Source organism: Mustela nivalis, assembly GCF_964662115.1.
Source record: "Mustela nivalis genome assembly, chromosome: 3".
NCBI lineage: Eukaryota > Metazoa > Chordata > Mammalia > Carnivora > Mustelidae > Mustela > Mustela nivalis.
In genome coordinates, this window is record NC_139022.1 from 73,047,478 (window position 1) to 73,071,029 (window position 23,552).

At 39.3% G+C, this 23,552-nt stretch overlaps 1 protein-coding gene across 4 annotated transcripts in view; it reads left to right on the forward strand.

Moving 5' to 3' along the window:
• HAPLN1 (hyaluronan and proteoglycan link protein 1) overlaps nt 1–23,552 on the forward strand; it is a 77,274-nt gene that overhangs the window by 44,985 nt on the left and 8,737 nt on the right. For 3 of the 4 annotated variants that reach the window (XM_082724688.1, XM_082724690.1, XM_082724689.1), the window contains one exon: nt 19,537–19,908. In XM_082724688.1, the coding sequence (XP_082580814.1) occupies nt 19,537–19,908 (372 nt within the window). The remainder of the gene's footprint in view (nt 1–19,536; nt 19,909–23,552) is intronic. The other variant, XM_082724691.1, reaches the window with a different exon arrangement.

The window sequence follows — 23,552 nt, forward strand, 5'->3', positions numbered from 1 at the left end:
CTGAATTGGACTGATAAGCAGTATGAGCTTCTCTCAGCGATAGAAAATTCTTCAAAATTCATATTACTACAGAAACATCTTTTCTATCTCCCATTTTTCGTTTAATTTCTATTTTTGTACTCTAAGTTCTCTAGGCCTAAATAATAGTGGAGGAATAATGCCCATCAACCTTGAATTCTCCTTGGCTGCCATGGTAGAGATGCTCAACGCTTCAGTACATTCTTGAGTCTCATGCATAAGGGTCACCTAATTACTTTTCTGAGGGCTTCCTCCCAATTTTGTCATGGAAGCTTCCATAGAGATATAGGCACAAAAAACTGGGTTTAAACTGGGTTTTTAAAAAAAAAAGTCAAGTTACCAGGGGGAAAAAAAGAAACAGTAAGTGCAGGCCCCTGTGCAAAGCGTTCCTAGTAAAAAGCATTTTCTTGTGATGAAAACTCTTCCAACTTCTCATGGGGAAAAACACAGCTTTAAATAAAATTGTATGAGTACCAATTCATTCCCATTATTTTTGTTGTTGTTGTTGTTGTTTAACCAATTTGTTTACATAAGAAAGAAATTTCACTTGCCCATGAAGTCTGCTGAAAATGCGTAAGTCAGAATATTCCCTTGTATAGCATATACTCTCCTCAATGTAGGGAAGGGTAATTTCCTCAGTTACTTCCATCAATCAGAAGAGATAGCTTTTGTTAATGTCTTCTCCATAACACTCTCAACTAATGGACTGTACTCCTTATTTCATAAGGTGCCTCGTCAAACAACTTATAAATCCTTTGAAACTTGAGGTCATTAAGAAGAATTTTGGGGGCGCCTGGGTGGCTCAGTCAGTTAGGCATCTGCCTTCAGCTTGGGTCGTGATCTAAGGGTCCTGGGATTGAGGCTTGCATCGGGCTCCCTGCTCAGCGGGGAGCCTGCTTCTCCCTCTCCCTCTGCCTGCTGCTCTGCCTACTTGTGCTCTCTCTCTACCTCTCTCAAATAGTCTTAAAAAAATTTTTTTTTTTTTTAAAAGAAGAATTTTGTATGGCGTACCAAATCACACAGAAGCACAATTTTTAAAATATTTAGATCGGGTCCAAAAACGCTCTGTGTAGACTTTCAATTTCCAGAAGTTCAGAGATGAAGAATATACTTTATAAAATAGAAGTCCTAAGACAGCAGAGAAATGATTTGACCATTTGCCCATTAACCATATGAAAAGCAATTATAGTTACACTGAATATTTAAGTGTTTAACCTTACATGGGTCAGAGAGTCAGCACTTTCTGCCTCTGGAGTTCAAGAAAGGGTCTTCTAATGGCAAGTTCAAGAATGTTAGACTTACTGCTATTTATTGGTTTTAGACCTTAGACAACTAACTTCATCTTTTCAGGTCTCAGTTACCGCATCTAGAAAACGGGGGATGATCACAGATTCCATAGAGCTTTGTGAGAATTAAATTAGATAATACATGGAAAACTGCCTAGTTCTGAGCCTGGCACACAATAAGCTTCCAATAGATAACAGTTATTATTGTCATGGTTATTGCTTCCTAACCATCATAGAAAACTGACTTTTATAGGCTTGGGGGGGATAGGTTAAATGGGTGATTGGGATTAAGGATGGCATTTGTGATGAGTGCTGGGTGTTATGTGGAAGTGTTGACTCACTAAATTTCACACCTGAAACTAATGTTGCACTATATTTTAACTAACTAGAATTTAAATAAAAACATGGGAAAATATTAATGAAAGTAATGACAGCAACAAAAAAATGACTTTTAAATATAAAACGGAGCACAAATACTGGTGGGAAAAGGTCAACGTTTCAAATTCATTTGTTAACAGAACCACGTTATTATCTTAGTTCTATGGAAGTAAATATTTTCTAAGTTGCCTACTTTGTCCTCTTTAATTTCACAATTTAAGATTTCCCCAATAGTATTAAATGTCATCTGATCATTTTTACTTTCCTTTTGGGAACTGAAGCTTTCCAAACTTAAGTAATATTTAAAGTGAACACATATAAGCTATTTTAAATTTTTTAAAATAATAATAAGAGGAAAACATAATGCATATCTGGAACCCCCACTGAAAGCGGATACTCCCACTCAGTGTGGTTGGCCCCCTCCAACTGGTGTGTGCCTCAAACAACCTTTCTGTTCCAGTGTCACATGTGTTCCTTTGTGCTAACATGCCTCCCTTCCCTCATCATACTGTGAGCTTTGGAATATCCCAACTATTCAATACTGCTTGGCACATAGTAGGTGCTTAACATGTTTGTTGAAAAATGAATGAGTGTAATGAGATACTTCCAAATGACTACTCTCATAGTGAGAACTTCTGAAATCCTGTGGCATTCACAGCATTTAGCGACACAGGACACACAGTGTGGGCTAGATGAACATTATATGGCTGCTTCCATTCTGTAATGGTTGGCATAAGTTAAATCATCATGTATGGGATTTAAGAACTTAAAAGAACAAGCATAGATCATCTAGATCAATATTCCATCATAGCAATGAAGAAATAAAGATCCCCAGCTTTTGCGTTGCTTATCCCAGGTGACATGGCTTTGAGGGGAAGTTTCTCTCCACTAATCTCTTCTCCTTCTTCAAATCTGGGATCATTTCCCACTTTCTTAATGAATTCTCCCTGCCAACTACATTCTGCCCCTCCTCTGGCACCCCAGTGTCTCTCGCCTTCCTTTACTTTTCTCTATAACACTGGTTACCTAGTCTACTTATTTTATGTAATTGTATCCATTTCTGCCACCTGTGCCCTTCAGCTCCACAAGGGTAGGTTGGGAATCTTGGTCTGATGTATCCCAATGACCTAAACCATGACCTGCACCTAGTAAGTGATCAATTCACATTTGTGGAATAAATCCAGGACCCAAATCCGGGCGCTTTTCCTAATCAAGTCCCAGTCAGTCTTTCCAGAGCTCAGAGATGTCTTTCTAGTTCATGGGACGAGGGATGGCAGATGAGGAAGATGATTATGAGTTTGGGAGCAAATTCAGTCATATGCGTGGCTCCCAAACTGCGCACAGCACCTTACACGACACGAGAGTGCACCCAGAGCAGCGGGCAGCAATTTGCCTGATGTGTATGTGAAGCTTTTTGTAGAGTATTCAGATTACAAATGGCCCCTGCTATGCTATCCTGTTCTTTATGTAATATCTGCAGAGTCGGGATCTGGTGGTGCAGAGTGGATCAAGGGGAGGAGGAGTGAATTTAATAATGTATGATCACAAACCATCCACAGAGCCAGAATTTCATGTGAGAACTAGATAAGTGTTCCTCCAGCTTAATTTCCTCTCTTCCACTTAAAACTTATCTGTACTCTGAGTCTGTTTTCAAAGTTAAATTAATTCATTTTTGTGTTTCTGAGCCAGGGTAATGCTATCTGCCACAATTGCAAAATCCACAAATATCAAGCGTATTTTCCAAATTGCATTTAGATAAACATATATGCTATTAATAATTAATAATTCTATCTAGAAATTATTGGTTATAAAATATCGGCTAGCTTAATCATGACATTATAAAAATTAGCAACATCATGAGTATTGGATGACCTTTCTAAAATCTACTAGTTTTTGACAGGACATAAAGCCAAATATGATAATAAGAACCAATTACATTAAACACAGGCTTATCATTTGATCAAACTAAGACTGTCACCATGTGAATATAATAGATGTGTCCCCCAGTGAAGGAAATGTGTATAAAGGCATACACATACTTACATAAAAATACTCATGTACTCCATACATACATATGTACACTTATTTGGGCTGCTGTAAGACAATACCATAGACGGGGTGGCTTATAAACAACAGAAACGTATTTTTCACAGTTCTAGAAGGCTGAAAAGTCATAGCAGTGACAGATTTGGTGTCTGATGAGAGCTAGCTTCCTGGTTCATAGATGACTGTCTTTTCTCTGTGAACTCACAGGATGGAAAAGAACACAGGATCCCTCCTGGGTCTTTTTTTATAAGGGCATTAATCCCATTCATGAGGGTTCTACCCTCATGAATTTATTACATACCAAAGGCTCTGCCTCTAAAATCCATTACATGGGGATCACTGTTTAACATATGAATTTTGAAGGGATACGAACATTCAGGTTATAGCGAGCTCCTAGTCCATTGGGCACTGGGGATAGAATGATGAACAAAACACAAGGTCTTTGTCTTCATGCAGTTCTAATCTAGGGAGAGACAGACATTGCTAGGAATATGGAACTACTACTGCCTATGGTAACTGATGGAAAGTTATGGAATACTACAGACAGAAGACAGCATTATCTGTTATTAATTTTATTTAAACAGAAACATACTCAAAAAAGCAAGTTGCTTTGACCTATAGATCTTAGTCAAACATGGCAGTCCTTTTCTTCAACTATATGGTTGCTACCCATGTATAGTTACATGCATAGTACATGCACACCTATGTATAGTGAAACATATATATGCATACATAGGGGTTATAAACAGAAAAGGCAAGGACTGAAATGACTATAGATTAATATGTAATTTCTATAAATTCCTTCATCCAGGTTCAGAGATATGTATGATTTCATACCAACTTTACATGTGATAGTCCTGCCCTAGTCTTCTCAGCATTTGTGTGTCCTTTTGAGAAAATCTTTAGTCACTTAATAAACACTGGCCTCTTTCATGCAAAGAATTGGGTTATTCTCTGAGGAAGGACAGACCATCTCCTCAGTGAGCTTGCTGACAAGAGTACTGGGCAAGAAAAAGATGACAAAAAAGAATAAAATAAGTATTAAACAGAGGAGAAAATATGGAGAAAAGAGTAAATAGCTATTAAAAAAAAACAACTCTTATTATTTAGAACTTTGTATCCATACTCACTGAACTTTTTATCACATAGTAGATTTAAATCCATAAAATACATCTTAAGAATATTTTTAAACTAATAACACCTAGAATGCTGATTCTATGTTATGCTATAAAGCATATTAAAGCAATACATTTTAGACTGTTTCCAGGTATAAAAACCTACATTTAATAATCTCTTCAGGTAACAACAAATTCACACTACCAGCTACGGCTTTCTCTGAAATGGGCAAATCATGCCGGAAGCCAATAATTATTTGGAAACTTTCCCAAGTATCCAGAAAATCCATTAAATAAAGAAGCCTTTCCCTTTGGTTGCAACTTTGCAAGAACTAATGTTGACTCAGCTAAAGCACTGACTTATAGCTTAATTGCTTAATGTTAAAGTAATTTTAACATGCTATTTCTCTGGCTTTACTAGATTTCAAGAAAAAAATAGATTTAGATTTCTTTATTGCTTTGGCTTTTTATTTTAAACATAAAGTGGAAAATTCCTGTTTCAGGAAAGTCTTCTGGCAGAGAAAAATCTACCAAAATGCTAAGAAGTTAATATATTCAATTAAGAGTTTATCAAAGTGATAATACCCAGGGGAGATAAACCTTTGTTATAGAAAATTTTTTTTAAAGATTTTATTTATTTATTTGACAGATATCACAAGTAGGCAGAGAGGCAGGCAGAGAGGCAAGCAGAGAGAGAGAGAGAAGGAAGCAGGCTCCCTGCGGCACAGAGAGCCCGATGCGGGGCTCGATCCCAGGACCCTGGGATCATGACCTGAGCTGAAGGCAGAGGCTTTAACCCACTGAGCCACTCAGGTGCCCCTATCGAAATATTTTTATTCCAAAATGAGGACATTAAAAGCATAAGAAATCTAAAAGTTCTATGAAATTTCTTCAAACATATTTTGTGTATGTTATACCAATAACCATGTGTGCCCCCCAAATGACTATCAAGTAGTCAATACAAATAGTAGCCATTTTAATCTTGCTTTCATTACACATGTTCTTACTTGACTTCAGCGTTTACTCAGTGACTAGTTACCACATGTGTAAGTTCTGAGCAGGATGTTTCCAGCCACTTTTGGATTACTCTGTGAAGTATATTGAACAACTGAAGTTAAACAAGAGTTCTCCCTACCTTTTCCAAACACTGTCCACTCAAAAGGGACAGAGACATTACGTGTCCATAGTTCATCACGCATGAAATTAACAAGGCATGTTAGAACAGGGAGCGTTCACTACAAGTCAAGTGTATTAATTAGGTGAAGAAAGTGGGAAAAAAGAGTGTCTTAACTTGTTTCTGAAAGAGATTATAAATTTAAAATAAGAACACCATTGAAAACATATCTTTGAAGTGAGGAGACTTCCATCTCTAGATGATTCTATTTGTAATGGTGCTCGCTTTACCTCCTTGCTTTGCCTTGTTCCTAGAAAGCACTGGGAATGATGTTTGTGTATTTTGCTCAGAGTTACTGAATGGTAGTGAAGGCACAGGTAACGAGAGGTGGGTTAGGTAGAGGTGAAAGTTAGGTAGGTTTCCTTATAAGTCGCAAGAGGCATTACATAAATTTCTTATGTTCTTAGTTATATGACTATATTTTTTCACTATGGGTTATAATTATCTGTGGCTAATAATTTTACTAGGAAAAAATAATATTTCACACAATGGTCTTTTTTTGTTTGTTTGTTTGTTGCTTTTTTTAAGAGTAGAGGGGTAAATTTCAACATTTGGTTCCCTAGTGTAATGTGGGTTCTGAGTAATTCTTACTTTCTTTTGAAAGGTGTCATAAATTATGCTGATAGTCTTTAAATCTCCAAAATCTGCACAGGATTATTTTGAATTCTCACTTTGCTTTGTCTTTTATGGCACAATCATTAACAAACGGTCTTAAGGCTTAAAGTACTGAAAAGCTGATTAGAGGGCTAGTACTGTACTTCACTGAGATCGTTTTCAGGGAAAAGAATACTAAAAGATGAATAAAGTAACAGGTTTTTGTAGACTGCCCACAACATATTAAGATCAACATTGCTTCAAGACCAGGCTTCTTGAACTTTAGCTCCTGCATATGTAATTAAATCAGTGAAACAAATGAACTCACAAACAATAAATATAAGGTGTTTTTAAGGGAAAAATTGTTATGAGGGGGCCCCCACAGGGTCATGGGATGAATCACTTTAGAGGGGAGTCAGAGTCAGGAGGGGTTCTATGAGCTGAGATCTGAATAGTAAGCAGGAACGTGTCACATCAAAAGCGGGAAACAGAGCTCTCCACGTGAGTGAGTAACAAGAATTCTCTAAGAGGGCAGTAAACACAGCGCTTTCAAGCTCGAGAGAAGCTGGGGGGACTGCAGCCTCACCGTGAAGAGAGTAGGGTTTTAGATGAGGTGGACAGAATAAGCAGGAATGAGGCCATAATACTTTATATTTGGTCTAGAGTACAGAGTTCAGGTTTTATTCTAAAAACATTGAAAAATGGCTAAAGATTTTGAGCAAGAGAGTGATGTAATATGACTTACAAATACAAAAGACCCATGAGTACTGGATTATGGTGTTGCAAGAAGAAAAGTGAGATCCTTAGGGGAGTCTTGGGGTAGCTTAGGTGAGAAATCATAGTGATGTGGACGCTAGGTGCTAGGACCCAGCAGTGGAAATGGGTGGTAGAGAGAGAGAGATCAACCAATTAGGGGAAAAAGTAAGAAGAAGGTAGAGATGGCAACACTTCTGATAGACTGGATATAGAAATTAAGGGAAAAGAGTATATCAAACACACCTTCTAGATTGTGCCTTGAACAAAAACAAATGGATGGTGAGGCATAAAGAAATTGAGTAAGATGGCGGAAAGGACAGGTGTGGGCAGGGGAAGAGGGACTCAAGTTGTCTCTTCGACAGCTAGCCTGGTCTGGGCTTTGGAGACGCTCAGCTCCAATAGGTAACGCGAAAAGAGGATGCAGACGTCACATATTTATTTTTTTCTCATGTAATTTTTTAAAAATCTAAATTAATTGCAAGGCTTTAAAAATAGGAGACATTTGCATGAAAAGCCACATTTCTGGCATCTGTTGAAAAGTCCAAATAACCTGCTATTTTTCAACCGGCATTGCATCGGACATCATCAGCAGGAACCAGTACCCTGCTCCCCTTCAGAATGGAGGATGCGTACACTGCAGTGGCACGGTCTGTTCCACTCCCTGGTGTTCTCAGCGCCATGGTGCTCCCATCAGTTCCCTCAGCCCTGCCCACCTGGGTATTTGCGTTCGACTTAGCTTTCATTTGTTTCGGCACTCATTACTTGACACGTTATAGGTTATCAATTTGATTGTTCATTAAGAAGCAAAGAATTCCTTTTGCGTCCAGGATTGACTCTGTGATAGTATTATCTTGAGGTCTTGCATACTAAGTGAAGACATTAACCATACCAGTGTATGAAACCGAAATGTCTTTTCTGCAGATTATGGATAACTGGACCTTACATTTCACCACAAAGTGGAAGTGGTCTGAACAGAGTCAAGTAGATTTGAGCCCTTTACCAGCCCTTTACCACATAAAGACACATTTCCAATAATTAAAGAGTATGTGGTTAATTACAGCCAAATGAAGAAGAATGACTCATGCTAATGTTTTGGTTTCCCTGTACCCTTTGGAAGAAACCTATATTAAAAGTAAAATCTTGGAAAGTGTTTATATTAAGAATGCCATTGACCATATTAGTGAAATATTCAAATGTTATTTTTCATTTTTTCCGTAATCTATCATGTGATAACCCAATTAAGTTTTTTAGTCTAAAATTATACAAATTAATTACTATTTTTGTGCATAAGTCTTTGATATCATAGATAAATTTAAACTCTGAAAATTATTATCTAGAGCAGATAACCCTAAGATGACAACAATATTTAGATTGTCTTTATTTCTGGGGCAAGTTATAATGGACTTAGCAATGGCAATAATATTAATTAGTGAATATTTACATTTAAAACCACTATGTGTGGTGCACAAGAGAAAATGGACTGCATAGGTCATCTCATATAGCACTATATGAAGGTGGTTATCCCCACTGAAGCTAAGAGAGGTTCAAAGCTTGTTCCCACTCATATGGTTATTAAGTGGAAAGCTGAGATTCAAACTCAGGCAGGCTGATTCTCATGCTCCTAATACAGCTCTGTCTAAGCCTTTTCTTAGAGACTGTTGAGTCCATCAGTGTGTAAAGATTGGCTGTCATCTTCTATTCATTTGTTATAAGTATGTCTCAGAAGAAAGCAAATCACTATGAAAAAAAGTTTGATCGTGGACCTTGAAGAAACTATTCTTACGACTATTCTTATTTTTTTTTAAGACTTTATTTGAGAGGGAAAGAGAGAGAGCAAGAGTGAGTACACAAGCAGTGGGGAGAGGCAGAGGGAGAAGCAGACTCAGTGCTGAGCAGGGAGCCCGACACAGGACTCAATCCCAGGACCCTGGGATCACGACCTCAGTCGAAGGCAGATGCTTAACCAGCTGAACCACCCAGGTGCCCCCAAATTCTGTTGTCTTTTAGCATTGCATACAGCACCTTCCTTCCACTACTTTGTAAGTAGTCTGTTTTACAATTCAAGTGAGTCAGTTAGCCTGGATTTTGTGTCATGTGTAAAGATACATGGCCGGAGGCAGACCCTTAATGACTGAGCCAGCCATGTGACCCAAGAATTGTTCCTGTTTCCTGGAGAAACCTGGCCACCGTGGGGATTCTTACAAGAAGGTAGAGGAGCTAGGTGGGGCAGCGGCTGTAAATGAATACATGCCGTCCCTATACCCAAATGAAGACTGTCCAGAATCCTCAAGGAAATGGAGGAGACGGGAAGAAGTTGGATTATATAGATATAGATTTGGGTTTTTTTGAAAAGCCTTCAAGGTAGTGCTCCTGAATGAGCTCCTGTCCTAGTAGATTAAAAAAACAATCCAAAGTTGATGAGAGAATGGATTTCTCAGGAACCAATGCCTTCCAGAAACTGTCTTCAGAAAGAGCACAGGAGAGAAGTCGATATCAAAGATAGAAGCCAGTTTGCATACCTAGTACACTTTGGACCTCAGTAAGTGTTGGGCAGCAAGAGCCACTGCGCACTCACCAGATACCAGGCATAAAGTTAAGTTCTCAGTAAATCACCTCATTTAACTCTCATAAGAAATCTAGGAAAAAGGTGGCTTAACTCCATTTTACTCATGAGGAAAATGAGTCACAGAAATGTTAAATGACACAGCGTGGGAGTCCATAAGCTTAACCAGTAAATTATGACTGACAAAACAAACAACAAACAAACAAACAAACAAACAAAAAAAAACCACCACCAGACAGAAAGGATAAGGAAAAACAAAGCCACAAAGAACTTAGCCATTGGAAAGAATTAAACATCCTCCTTACACTTTACTTCTTCCTGCTAGAAAAAAAGATGAAGACAGACTATTTTTCAGGATACTAACACAGCTTTCAGGTTTACCTCTGAAAAAAGAGATTTTTAAAGAGTGTTCAGTGGATTGCCTACAGCTGCTTGGAGGCTCTAGATGCCTGTTTCAAGCAAAGAAGCTCACCTTTGATCAGATTTATGTGGCAGACTTTTGTCTAAGACATCCTGTAGGAAGAAAAAGTTCCACCGTCCCAGAAAACAAAAACAAAACAAGCAAACAACAAAAAAAAAACCCACCTTAAAAAAAAAAAAAAAGTGTCCTAGATCAAACCTGTAGGCTCTAAAATGATGGTAACATTTATTCTTATTTTTTAACTATGAATTATGGATAAGAGAATAACATGGTACCCATTCATGATAAACATCACTCAGAACAATACTGTATGCTGGTGTTGGGCAGTTTTCCATTACAGAAGCAAGTTAGCTCTAAGGCAAGGAAGGCAGACGGATACTGTCAATCCCTGAGAGCACGCGCCACAGCACATCACATGCTTGACTGGAAGGACACTTGCCATTTAAGGACATTGTGAAAGCCCATTTCTAAGCACTTGGGTTCAGCTGCAGATTGACAGCAGCAAGCAGGGCACAGATGATACCATAGTCAGAAGTGAGCCTGGGCAGGGGGCAGGAGCAGTGAGCAGTGTGAGGAGGGGTGTGTCCTTAGAGCCTTGGAGTCCAAAAGGCAAGGTCACAGATGGTGAGAAAGAGCAGTGACTTTACACCCAAAGAGCAGCCTTCACTTACTTATTTTTAGCGCAGGACTTTTCCTTTACAGTCAAAGCTAGACAGCAATCAATTCCTTGGTCAATGGTTTCTTAAAAGAAGAGGGGAAGGGCACCTGGGTGGCTCAGTGGGTTAAGCCGCTGCCCTTGGCTCGGGTCATGATCTCAGGGTCCTGGGATCGAGCCCCACATCGGACTCTCTGCTCGGCGGGGAGCCTGCTTCCTCCTCTCTCTGCCTGCTTGTGATCTCTCTCTGTCAAATAAATAAATAAAATCTGTAAAAAAAAAAAAAAAAAAAGAAGAAGAGGGGAAATGAAGCGAAATTGGCATGCTTGAAGACATGTTTAAAGAGAAGTTTTTTATTAGCAGAGCCATAGGTCTGCAAAAATGTAATCCTGCAATCACAACAGTATACTGGGCTGTGGCTACTGGTTTCTTGTGTATCTCTCCTGAGACACTTTTGTCAAGGCTTTGTGTTTACTTATTTGTCAGTTAAATTCCCTCAACTATTTTATTTAGTGTGAGTGTAGGTGATATATTTGCATAGTTCACATTTTTCCTAAATACCTAAGTACACACAGTGAAAATCTCCAAGAGACCTCTGCCAGATACCCACCTCACCTTCCCACAGGCTACCGAAGTCATTAGTTTCTTTCTTTTTTTTTTTTTTTTAAGATTTTATTTATTTATTTGACAGACAGAGATCACAAGTAGGCAGAGAGGCAGGCAGAGAGAGAGAGGAGGAAGCAGGCTCTCCGCGGAGCAGACAGCCCGACACGGGGCTCAATCCCAGAACCCTGGGATCATGACCTGAGCCGAAGGCACCCACTGAGCCACCCAGGCGCCCCTCATTAGTTTCTTATCAATCTTTTCTCATACAGTTTAAGTAAATGTAACTGTTTCTTTTGAATTGATACAAACAGTAAGCAGCACACACACCCTTATGCGTCTTCAGGTCAGACTTTAAACTCCAGATGAGAGCAAAGGTGGTCTGAAATCCAAGCTGGTCTGAAAGCCAGATCAATAGGTCTTGACAGGAAGGACACGTGGGAACGGGGCAAGAGGTCAGAGGGCAAGAAGGGATTCTCGCTAGAGCCCAGGTCCACTCTTCCCGAGCTGCTGAGTCCCAGAGGAGAGGCTCAGGGTCCTCCGAAGCTCAGAACAGCTGGGAAAGGAACAGAAGCTCAGTCTCTGACAGACTAAAAGCAACCAGCCCTCCAAAAGGACACTAAAGGCTGGGTGGGGAGATAGGGTGATAGCCAGGACAACGGAAAAGGCCCTCATAAAAGTGTCTGATGCACAGTTGACTAGACCCAACAGAATCATGGCCAAACAATGGGACCTTTGGACAACTGATGAACAACTTCAGGAAAAAAACTAGATTCATTCCTGTCTGAAGGAAACAAAATCATGATTCAGAGTTAAAGGTTAATGAGTAAGACGCTCCTTAATTTTTTCCTGAAGTATGTATTCTAGTCTAGTATAACAAGTTACAGTGAGAAACACATGTCTATGTTTCATTGTTCCTGTAAAACGTTTTTGTCTTTGAGCTACAGTATGTTATAAAGTAAATGCAGCCACACCCATACCTGGTGCTGTAGGTAGCTCAGGTTCCAGGGAGCCCCAGCCTGTGTCACACACAGAGACCTTGCACGCCAAGCACTACCCTGGAGTGGGAGGAACGGTGTTAACAAGGCATGGCCCAGAGACACAGGGATCATTTTCAGAAGATTTGGGTAAGCAAAGCCGTAAGGATATAAACCCATCTTGGTTGCTCATCCTCCAGCAGGTTTGGCTCCTATCTGATATTTTTGCCGTGTCTTCGCCACAAGCATTTTTGCCGCATTTTCATGGTATGATTAGTGGTAAGGCAATTGTGCCATAAAAGATAAAATTATAGGGCACCTGGCTGGCTCAGTGGGTTAAAGCCTCTGCCTTCAGCTCAGGTCATGATCTCAGGGTCCTGGGATCAAGCCCTGCATCAGGCTCTCTGCTCAGCAGGGAGCCTGCTTCCTCCTCTCTCTCTCTGCCTGCCTCTCTGCCTGCTTGTGATCTCTGTCAAATAATAAATAAAACCTTAAAAAAAAAAGATAAAATTATTAAAAAATTTTTAGAAAGGGGCATTCATGGGACACCTGGGTCACTCAGTCAGCTAAGCATCAGCCTTCGGCTCAGGTCATGATCCCAGAGTCCTGGGATGGAGCTCCACATCGTACTCCATGCTCAGTGGGGAGTCTGCTTCTCCCTCTACCCCCACCTGTGCACAATCTCTACCCACCCACCCCCACGCCCATCAAGTAAATAAATAAAATGCTTTTAAAAAAGGACATTCATTTTTAAAGATATAATGAAACATGAAATATGAGTAACAAAATTAAAAACATTTTATTATGAAATACAAAATATTTAAATATGTTTAAAATGTGTGTAGAGTCATGGCAAATCTGAGCAAAGAACTAATTTTATTTTGTGGATTATACCTAAGTACTTGCCTTCAAAGTCTTTCATTCATGATATCATGACTTTTTGTGTGTGTGGATTTTATTTACATATTTATTTATTTTGGCCTTGGTACATTTCCTTGTTCAGCAGCTTATTTTTTCTTTCTCTGATAAAATTTCCTTCTTCATTGAGAGACTTAACAGTTTCCAAACACTTGGATGCATATTTATAATTGAGCTTTTTAAAAAAGTTTTATTTATTTTTTATATACATAGATAGAGTACATGAGTAGACTCCCTGCTGAATAGAGTGCCCCACAAGGGTCTCCATCCCAGGACCGTGGGATAATGACCCGAGCCAAAATCAAGAGCAGCTGCTTAGCCAACTGAGCCACCCAGATGCACTTGTAACTGAGCTTTGTGTTGCATTGTCGAAGTCTGCTACATTGTTGTTTGTTCTTGGCTTATAGTCGATAGACATTCCAACGTTCTATGGGAAACATGGGTTCAAACTCTATGTCACTGTATGAAGGCTAAGATTTTACACAACAGAAACTGGGAGTATTGCATCAATGGAGAAATGAAACCAAATTGTCCACCAATTGATGAAACCAACAAACTGTCAAACCAAATGGGCAACCAGTTGTTTTGTTGTGTTTTGTCTTATCTTTTATTGCAAAATTGTGTACGGCCAATTATTTATGCAGCTGAAGGTTTGCAGCAAAAATGCCTGCCAGGAAGCAAGCCTCCACTATAACTACATAGCACCAGTCTGTCTACCTGCAGGAAACTAACACCTTCCACAGTGTGAGTCTTACACATCCAAACCCACCAAGTGACAACAAATACCACAAAAATAAGGAACCAATTTTAAACCTTGTACAGTTTTCTCAAATGACTCATCATGGAGCTGACAATTGAGTCTCTGCCAACCAGGTTGGAGTGTCAGGAAGGAATTAGCTTTTCTTCAGAGTGATAAAAATTCTGGTAGTTGCACAACACTGTGAAGGTAATTAATACCACTGAATTCTACACTTAAAAATGGTTAAAATGGCAAATTTTATGTTACATACATTTTCATCACAATAAAAAAAACTCAAATGATGTTGGCAGAGTTTTTTTTTTCCCCTTGGGAGAGTAATATTTTTTAATGTCCTTATTTAGTCATCTTAAATATATTGCCCACTTTTGTCTTGTTTTGTGTTTTACATTTTATTAGTCTAGGAAATCCAAAGTCATGACCCTACTTTATCTATACCCCAATGAGAAAGTAACTAACGCTAAGACTGGTTATTTTGCACAATCTACAATTCACTGTAAAAAGACGAACTTCAATCCGTAACACCTTTTTTTTCTGTCATATGTATTTCTTCGGCAATGAACTGCCATAAAAAATTACTATACTTTTAAAAGAACTAAGAAAAATAGGTAATAATCCAATCCATGGGATGCCTGGGTGGTTCAGTCGGTTAAGCCGATGTCTTCGGCTCAAGTCATGATCCCAGAGTCCAGGGATCAAGTCCTGCATTGGGCTCCTTGCTCGGCAGGGAGCCTGCTTCTCCACCTCTGCCTGCTGCTTTGCCTGCTTGTGCGTGCACTCATTCACTCTCTCGCTCTCTCTCTCTCTCTCTGACAAATAAATAAATAAATAAATAAAATCTTTTTAAAAAATCCAATACCATATTTCTACATTGTTTTTCTGCAATGAATTAATTGCTTGTGATCTCTTGTTTGCAAGAGATCATCTAAATGACACAGCAATAAGAAGATGAGTTGTTTGGTCATGGATTTGCTTTCATAATTTGGTGAAATTGAATGATGTCCCCTGGATTTCACAGCAGAATTCGTAAAATAATCATGAGGCCCTGCTGTTTCCCCTGGAGACAACTGTGGTCTTTGAAGGGCATCAAATCTTTCAAGTCACTGTCATTGATACTCACTAATAGAAATATGAAATTTCTGTGACTTACAAATTAAACTTTAAAAAAAAAAAAATCCAGTCCTTCCAAAAGAAGCATATGTATGCTGCCTAGTTTTATGTATGCTTTCATACTTTTTATTAAAATTTAAAAAAAACACAAGAATGCTTATTCTGATGATCAAGGTTTATTTTTAGCTTTTACATTTTATTTGCTTTGCAACTGCCTGTTGATCAAACAGGTTGATTTAAACGTTAATTTCAAACCACTTAGGTTTTCGCAGTCAAGGATGAAATTCAAGGCTTACTAGGCAAGCCAGGTGCAAAGTTGGACAATTGGGTGCAAAGTTGGTCAGTCGAGCACTCATGCTCCATCCCCTTTCCTGCTCTTTGTCCCTGCCCTCTCACCTCTCCAGCTGATGTGTTTCCTGGCTCACCCTCAGGAGGTTGAGGCTCACCCTCTCACCCCACCACCTGCCATGATAAGCCTGACAAAAATCCCAAAAAGTCAATATTTTCATGAGGCAGACCAGTCAGTGAAACACCCAGAGCTCCTGACTTACAGGCCAGTGCTCTCTCCTATATCTTTTTTGTTCTGCAACAGGTCACTCTCACCAAAATGCTCAGTGCTTTATGATCTGCAGTGCCGATCTTCTAAAAACAAGCAAACTAACAAAAAGCATTGTTCTCAAGGCCATGCTGGTGGTTTAGATTAATGAACACTAATGACCCTCAGTCACCTGATGTGTTACACATTACACTTCTTTCTTAACCTTCCAGCCATGGACTTCTGGCATTGATTACCTCCATGCTGCAGCCTCCCCCCCCCCCCAAAAAACTAAGAATTGTAGAATTTAAGACATTCTGGCAGGCTTGTTAGAAAAATTACTTTGTGGGAGATCAGTAGATCTTTGGTATCTGCTCTATTCTCAATATTATACCACATAAGTCATCATCTACTCACAATGTTGGATTATAAGCAAATAGTACCTAAAAAAATTAGAAGTGTACACTTCTAAAATACTACAAGATGATATGTAGGTAACCACATGAAAAAAAAAAAAATTAGAAGTCTCAGTCCCTTATACAAGAGTTTTGATCTTTGCTTTCACTCTTTAATTTATGAAGCACTCAGACCTTGTATTCATTCTGGAACACCTGATGACCTGATGATTATGTGAAAACACAGAATAATTTCTATGTCTCCTTTATCATACAGGTGGCATTTTATGTATTTTTTCAGCCCACATGGTTCAGAGCTTTATAAGTAAGTGGAGTTAATGTAGGCCAAAATTATGCTCAGTGTCAGGTGGTATCATATTTGAGAAAAACTGGGAGATGTACGCAGTAGGAACAGTTAATGGTGAGTGCACACTTACTTTTGATCAGACCTGACTGTGAGTGCCCCACATGTCTAAGAGGTCAGGGAGACAAGCTAGATATTACTATCCCTAATTCACAGGTAAAGAAATGAGAGCTTAGGGGGTGCCTGGGTGGCTCAGTGGGTTAAAGCCTCTGCTTCGGCTCAGGTCATGATCCCAGGGTCCTGGGATGGAGCCCTGCATCAGGCTCTCTGCTCAGCAGGGAGCCTGACACCACCCCCGCCTGCCTCTCTGCCTACTTGTGATCTCTGTCAAATAAATAAATAAAATCTTTTTTAAAAAAACGAAAGAAAGAAAGAAATAAGAACCTAGAGCTTGCACAGCTTGCTCAAGGCTACAGAGCTATTAATCAAGGAGGTGCGGTTATAACAAGGTATCACATCACAACCCTTATTCCTAACTACTGTAATATCCCTTGTCCCTGTGGATTTGGACATTAGCTTTGACTTGAAAGTAAAAATCTTGTGAGAGTCATGAAACTGCAGCGTCCTATAGCCCTGTGTCAGGTCTCAGCTCAAGCCTTGGCAGGGGAAGCTCACCGCCCAACTGTCCTTCCAGGCACCCGGGTAGGACATGTTCCCTACAACCCTCAGGCATTGCTGAGTGGTCTACAGCACTTTCCTCCCCGCCCTCCGGAAAGAGGACACGTGTGGATGCAGCAGTTAGGGATATTGTAGGGGGAAGATAACAGGTAGGGGAGCTACCTATGTATCTACCAATATAGAACTAATCTATATTGGAGAGATTTAATACCTTTCAACCCTTATGATTCTATGATCCTAAATAAAAAGATAATAAAACCTAAAGGAAATGCTTAATGAACTGGATTAGGATTCATTTTAATTAAGCCATTATCCTCTTACTTACTATGTATTCCAAGAGGGGGGGGCATTAATGGCTTTGTTAAACTTTTCAGTTTCTGCGGATTGGGGCTGACTTATAAATGAAATATGGCCATTTTAAAATAGTCATTCTGGGGTGCCTGGGTGGCTCAGTTGGTTAAGTGACTCTCCTCAGCTCTGGTTGTGATCTGGCGTCCCGGGATCCAGTCCTGAATCGGGCTCCCTGCTCAGTGGGGAATCTGCTTCTCCCTCTACCCCTCCTATGTCTTGTGCCCTCCCTCATTCTCTCTCTCTCTCATAAATAAATAAATAAATAAATCTTTTAAAAAATACTCATTCTGATCATATATGTTAAAATTATAACCACTGGGGCGCCTGGGTGGCTCAGTGGGTTAAGCCTCTGCCTTCGGCTCAGGTCATGATCTCAGGGTTCTGGGATTGATCCCTGCATCCGGCTCTCTGCTCGGCAGGGAGCCTGCTTCCTCCTCTCTCTCTGCCTGCCTCTTCGCCTACTTGTGATCTCTGTCAGTCAAATAAATAAATAAAGTCTTAAAAAAAAAAAGTATAACTACTGTGTCTCTCTTTGGACACTTTTTATTTTGAAATCTGAATTCTGTGTATGCCGTTAAATAAGTAAGTTATGGGATCTGTCTGGAGGTGAGTGGGTACTCTTTCTGACCTGTGCATCCTAAATGATTCACAGCTGAGATTTAATGCAGTCCCTACTTGCCTCAGGCAGGAAGGGCAGCAGAGGTTCATGCAAAGCAGTTTTTGGCAAGCTTCAAAAGTTGTGTGTAGATGAGAAGGTATGTCTGTGTCCAAGAGTTTTTATATTGCTTTCTCATTTTCCAATCTTGCATGCCCTCAAGAGACCTTGTCAAGGTCAAAGGCACAATAAGCTCACCGGGTGGTGGGGGGAACCCCAGGGAAAGCCAAGATGTGAAAAGCATAGCTGGCTCCCTGGGGAAGGGCAGCCCCAAAGACTTGGCAGGCAGGGACAATTGCAGCGCTCTCTGGAAGGCTACCTCGGTCTTGGAGTCTGAGGAGGGAAACCAAAGGGCAAGGAAGAGAAAGGTGGGAATGAGATCTACTAGAAAACAAGGTGTATCAGAAAGCAAAGACGGGGTAGAAGGAGATTTAAGGGAACAAAGAAACAATTATTTGGTTAATCAGGAAATAAATACAACTTTGGATATACTTTCAGCATATCAGTTTTGAGGACTATATTTCAAAACCTGGAGGGATTCTTTGTTTTTTTGTTTTTTGTTTTTTGTTTTTAAGCATTGGCTAAAAATACCTCTCTGATGTCTAGTCTTTGTGTGAAAGTAAAATACATACATTGTGTGTGAAATGCTTGAGAATAGCATATCACAAGTGTATATTTGAATAGAAACCACAAATGTGAGTATATTTTCTTTGGCCAGAATAGTACAGTGAAAATTGACCACGTTGCTTTATAATTTTGCTACAATTAAAATAAATATTTATTGTATTAGAAAGCTCAGGTGGGAAGAGAAATTTGCCTACTTTGAAATTTTTCATTTGTATTGATAAAATTCATCATAAGATTATGTCTTTTCACTTGGTCTTATTTCCATATTTTTGATATTTAAATAGAGGAAAAAATAGAATTTGTTGTTAAATTATCAAACTTTGATGACTGTGGAGTTTTATATTCAGTAATTTTCAACTATTATAACTAACATGCTTCTTTTGTCCAGTGGTTTTAAAAGACATGACTACCTTGTAAGTGCCCTCTAGGTATTGAAGGTATCTTTCTATGCGGTTCAAAATATTTTACTGTTCAAGAATGCAAAGAAGCTTATCACCCAATGCTACTCTTTATCAGATACCCTGTATGGATAGCATATTTTATTTAAAAAAAAAAAAGCCTAAAAGCATATTTATGTTTCTTCTTTTTTAATTTTTTAATTTTTATTATTTTTATTTTAGCAGAAAATGGCCCCCGTCTACTCGTGGAAGCAGAACAAGCCAGGGTGTTCTCACATCGAGGTGGCAATGTTACACTGCCATGTAAATTTTATCGAGACCCTACAGCATTTGGCTCAGGAACCCACAAGATCCGAATTAAGTGGACCAAGTTAACTTCAGATTACCTCAAGGAAGTGGACGTTTTTGTTTCCATGGGATATCACAAGAAAGCCTATGGAGGCTACCAGGGTAGAGTGTTTCTGAAGGGAGGCAGTGATAATGATGCTTCTCTGGTGATCGCAGACCTCACCCTGGAGGATTATGGGAAATACAAGTGTGAGGTGATTGAAGGATTGGAAGATGATACTGCTGTGGTAGCATTAGATTTACAAGGTAGGTATCTATAAATCATTTTAAACTTGGAAATGATAATTAATCATTTTCTGTGACGAGTAATGTCTAGTGGTAACCATAGCGATTAACGTGAGAAATCAGAAGTCCATACATAGCAGGCTTCTTTTCTTTTGTATTTTGCAGTCTGTCACTGATTCCAGCTTTCGTATTTGAAATGTACACACAATAGTTAGACACAAAATTGAAGCTATTTGCAAGTAGGAGCGACGTGCAGTGGAACTGAATTAATAATATTTGGAAACTGCCTTATGCTATTCAAAATTGAAATCTTATGACATGGTTATTGAGAAATTTAGATTGGATGCATTTTTATTATGCTTCTAACATTATCTCAGTTTCAAAATAATGGCAACTTTTGTGAAGGACATCTGCTAACTAAAATACCAGTTATTGTATTCTATAAAGTAACTGTGAAATCTTAATTTAACAAAAAAGCACCCTCCAGGTTTATTTAAATAAATAAGTCAAGAAGTAAACTTTTTTAATGATCCAGACTCTTTTAAACACCAAATACCAAACAATATAGGCATGCTGGAGGAATTTTTTTTCCCTGAAATATGTAATCTACTCAGTAGGTTCAAAAACCAAAATGTAGAGAATGCTAAACAATAAAAAGTGTCCTCGCTGCCTAAAGTCCACCCTCTATTAGACCCCACCAGTGGGGAAACTCTTCTCTGTTTCTCATGCATCTCAAAACATCTTATATTCGTGAATTTCAGTGTTTCTTTACACTGAAGGATGAATTTTTGGCTGCTTTGGTAGAATACTTTCCTTCCTTATGCGTGTAAACTAGAGGTGTGTGTTTGCTAGAAGTCCCGTTTGTAACCTAGGACAGATTTGTGCTTTTGGAAAAGCATCTGTTTGCCCCACTAGCGTATCCCTGAACAGGTGACCCTCTGAATCCCACAGAATCCCATCACACACATGGAGACTTCTCAGCTTTATGTATCTAATAAATTACATGATGTCATAAAGTACATTTTTTGGATCTTCTCTTGCCTCTCCTTTTTCCTCTTGTCTCTCTTAGTCATAGTTCTTGGCTCCTGATTCTGAATCACCTTGTACTTTTTTTTTTTTATTGAGTCACATGAATATCTATAAACATTGGCATTATTCAAGATGAAAGAAGTGATTGGTTTAGGGAAAACAGTTAATCATCAAATATGAATGACAATCAGTTTTCTTTATCGAAGGGGCAGCAGGCAGTGGACAGACCCTCGAGCTAGTAGTACCAACCAAAACTTTCAGGTTAGTCCCAGTTCTACCAGTATGAGTTTTGAAACTGGGGAAAGTTATTTAATCCTTGTACCTGGCTTCCTCATCTATGAAAAACAGGTTGAACTACATTATTTGTTCAGTTACTTTTTCTTTTAAAATTCTGTTTCTATACCATGCCACATTTACTATCTCCCTACATTTATTTTAAAATAAAATTTTAAGTGACTAGAAAGCAGTAGAACTTTCCAGAAATAGAAGGAAACCAAAAAATAAATACAATGAATATAAGATATCCAAACTCCGCCTGGATCCCTGCTTGCTAAGAGCTTTGAGCATGGAGCCTGCTATACTTTTGTTTAAAAAGGAAACTTACAATGTGTCAAAGGATGATGCACTCCAAGGTCAAACTGAGACTGTATTCAAGACATACTTAGAGGTGTTGAAAAGGAAATGTAAAAAGAGTAATTTTTTCTGCCTAGGCCCTTCCCCGTCCCAAATCACCACATTTTCCATGCTATTGGAACACTTCCCTACCATATAACCCATTAACATATGAGCCAAGTAAATGTGTCCAAGAAACCAATTTAACTGATAAATATTTTTATAAGTGCTATTTCGGTGCCAGGAGATGTGAAGATTTCCAAATCTTGGTTCTTTTCATTCAACAGTCTGACAGGCTATTAAAGATTCTAATACACTTTCGAAAGTAAGTATTTTAAAATAAGCAGAAATTATTACATTGTAGGTCAACTACCCTTCAAATACAATAAATAAATAAAGGAAATAAGGTAGACTTGGGTTATAGAGTAAGCAGGTACAAAGCCATTGCTCTACTCCCATGCGCCCTGTTTGGTTCACCTCAGTAATCCCCCTTGACAGAGGAGACTTAGGGAGAACTCCTTTTCTATGGTAACATGGCCAGTAGTAAGAGCTAGAACTGGAATTTGCTAGCAAGAACACTGGAAGAAGCCTCTGCTTTTATCCACTCTCATCCAAGGAGGAGAAATTCTCTGTTGGAGAGAAAACCAGAGACTTCCAAAAGGTAGCAGTCTTTGTCAGTTTCTGGCTGCAGAGGATTCTTAAAGCGTCCAGAGTGACTTGGGTGATCATCTACGGGCTGTCTTTGGTCACACTGCATTAATTGGTGTGCTCATGGTGGCTCATGGTGGTTCCATTCCCCTCCCTGAAGGTAGCGTTTTTTTCTGCCTTTCTTGTGTGCGGTAGAAAGGGTAGAAGCAGTCATTAACCAGAGCACCTGCCTTGAAACAGCTAACATTTTAACCTTCGGCACACACGAATCCATTTCTGAACAAATGAAGAACATACACATCTCCCAAGAGTAAGATTCGAGTTTCACGCTATCCCTTCCGCTCCATAGCTGTGAAGCTCTCGCACCTTACAGAGAGTTCCATTATAGCTCTCATCACGCTTTGTTTTGCAAAGTTTGCTGACTTGGCCTTCTCCACCCAGTACCTACAATCTAGTTGAGGGTGTCAGGTGCCAAGAACAAAGTTGTTCTTGTAAACTACTTGTTTACAAGATTGAATGTTGGATACAATGGATTTAAACGTTCAAAGACATAAACAAAACATGCACACCATGGACGGGCCATGGAAAGTACTGCAAAGCAAGGAACACTTGATTGGGTGAACCTGGTCCTTCCAAAGGCAGAGAGCATAAAAAAGCAAGGGAGAAGACATCACGGGTGTGAGAGAGAAACTCCTCAAGGGGAAAAATGTGAGCAGCAGGTGCTATAGATAGTCTGCATCCACATGGATTGGTTTAAGGTTCTCAGCTTGGCAATAGGATAAGATAAAAAAATTTTTTATCACAGCCAATTTCAAACATTTAGAAAAACGGAATAACTCGCATACTGAATCCCAGTATACCGTTGTCCAGCTTCAAAAATTACCATGATAGGGCGCCTGGGTGGCTCAGTGGGTTAAGCCACCGCCTTTGGCTCAGGTCATGATCTCAGAGTCCTGGGATCGAGTCCCGTATCGGGCTCTCTGCTCAGCAGGGAGCCTGCTTCTCTCTCTCTCTCTCTCTCTCTGCCTGCTTCTCCATCTGCTTGTGATATATCTCTGTCAAATAAATAAATAAAATCTTTTTTAAAAATTACCATGATAAAGACACCTTATTTATTTTTTTAAATTTATTTGACAGACAGAGATCACAAGTAGGCAGAAAGGCAGGCAGAGAGAGGAGAGGGCAGGCTTCCCGCCAAGCAGAGAGCCCGATGCGGGGCTCTATCCCAGGACCCTGAGATCATGACCTGAGCTGAAGGCAGAGGCTTTAACCCAGTGAGCCACCCAGGCACCCTAAAGACACCTTATTTTATCTAGCTTTGGATAATCCCATTTGCACTGAATAATTTTCAAGAACAACTCAGATAGCATATTATT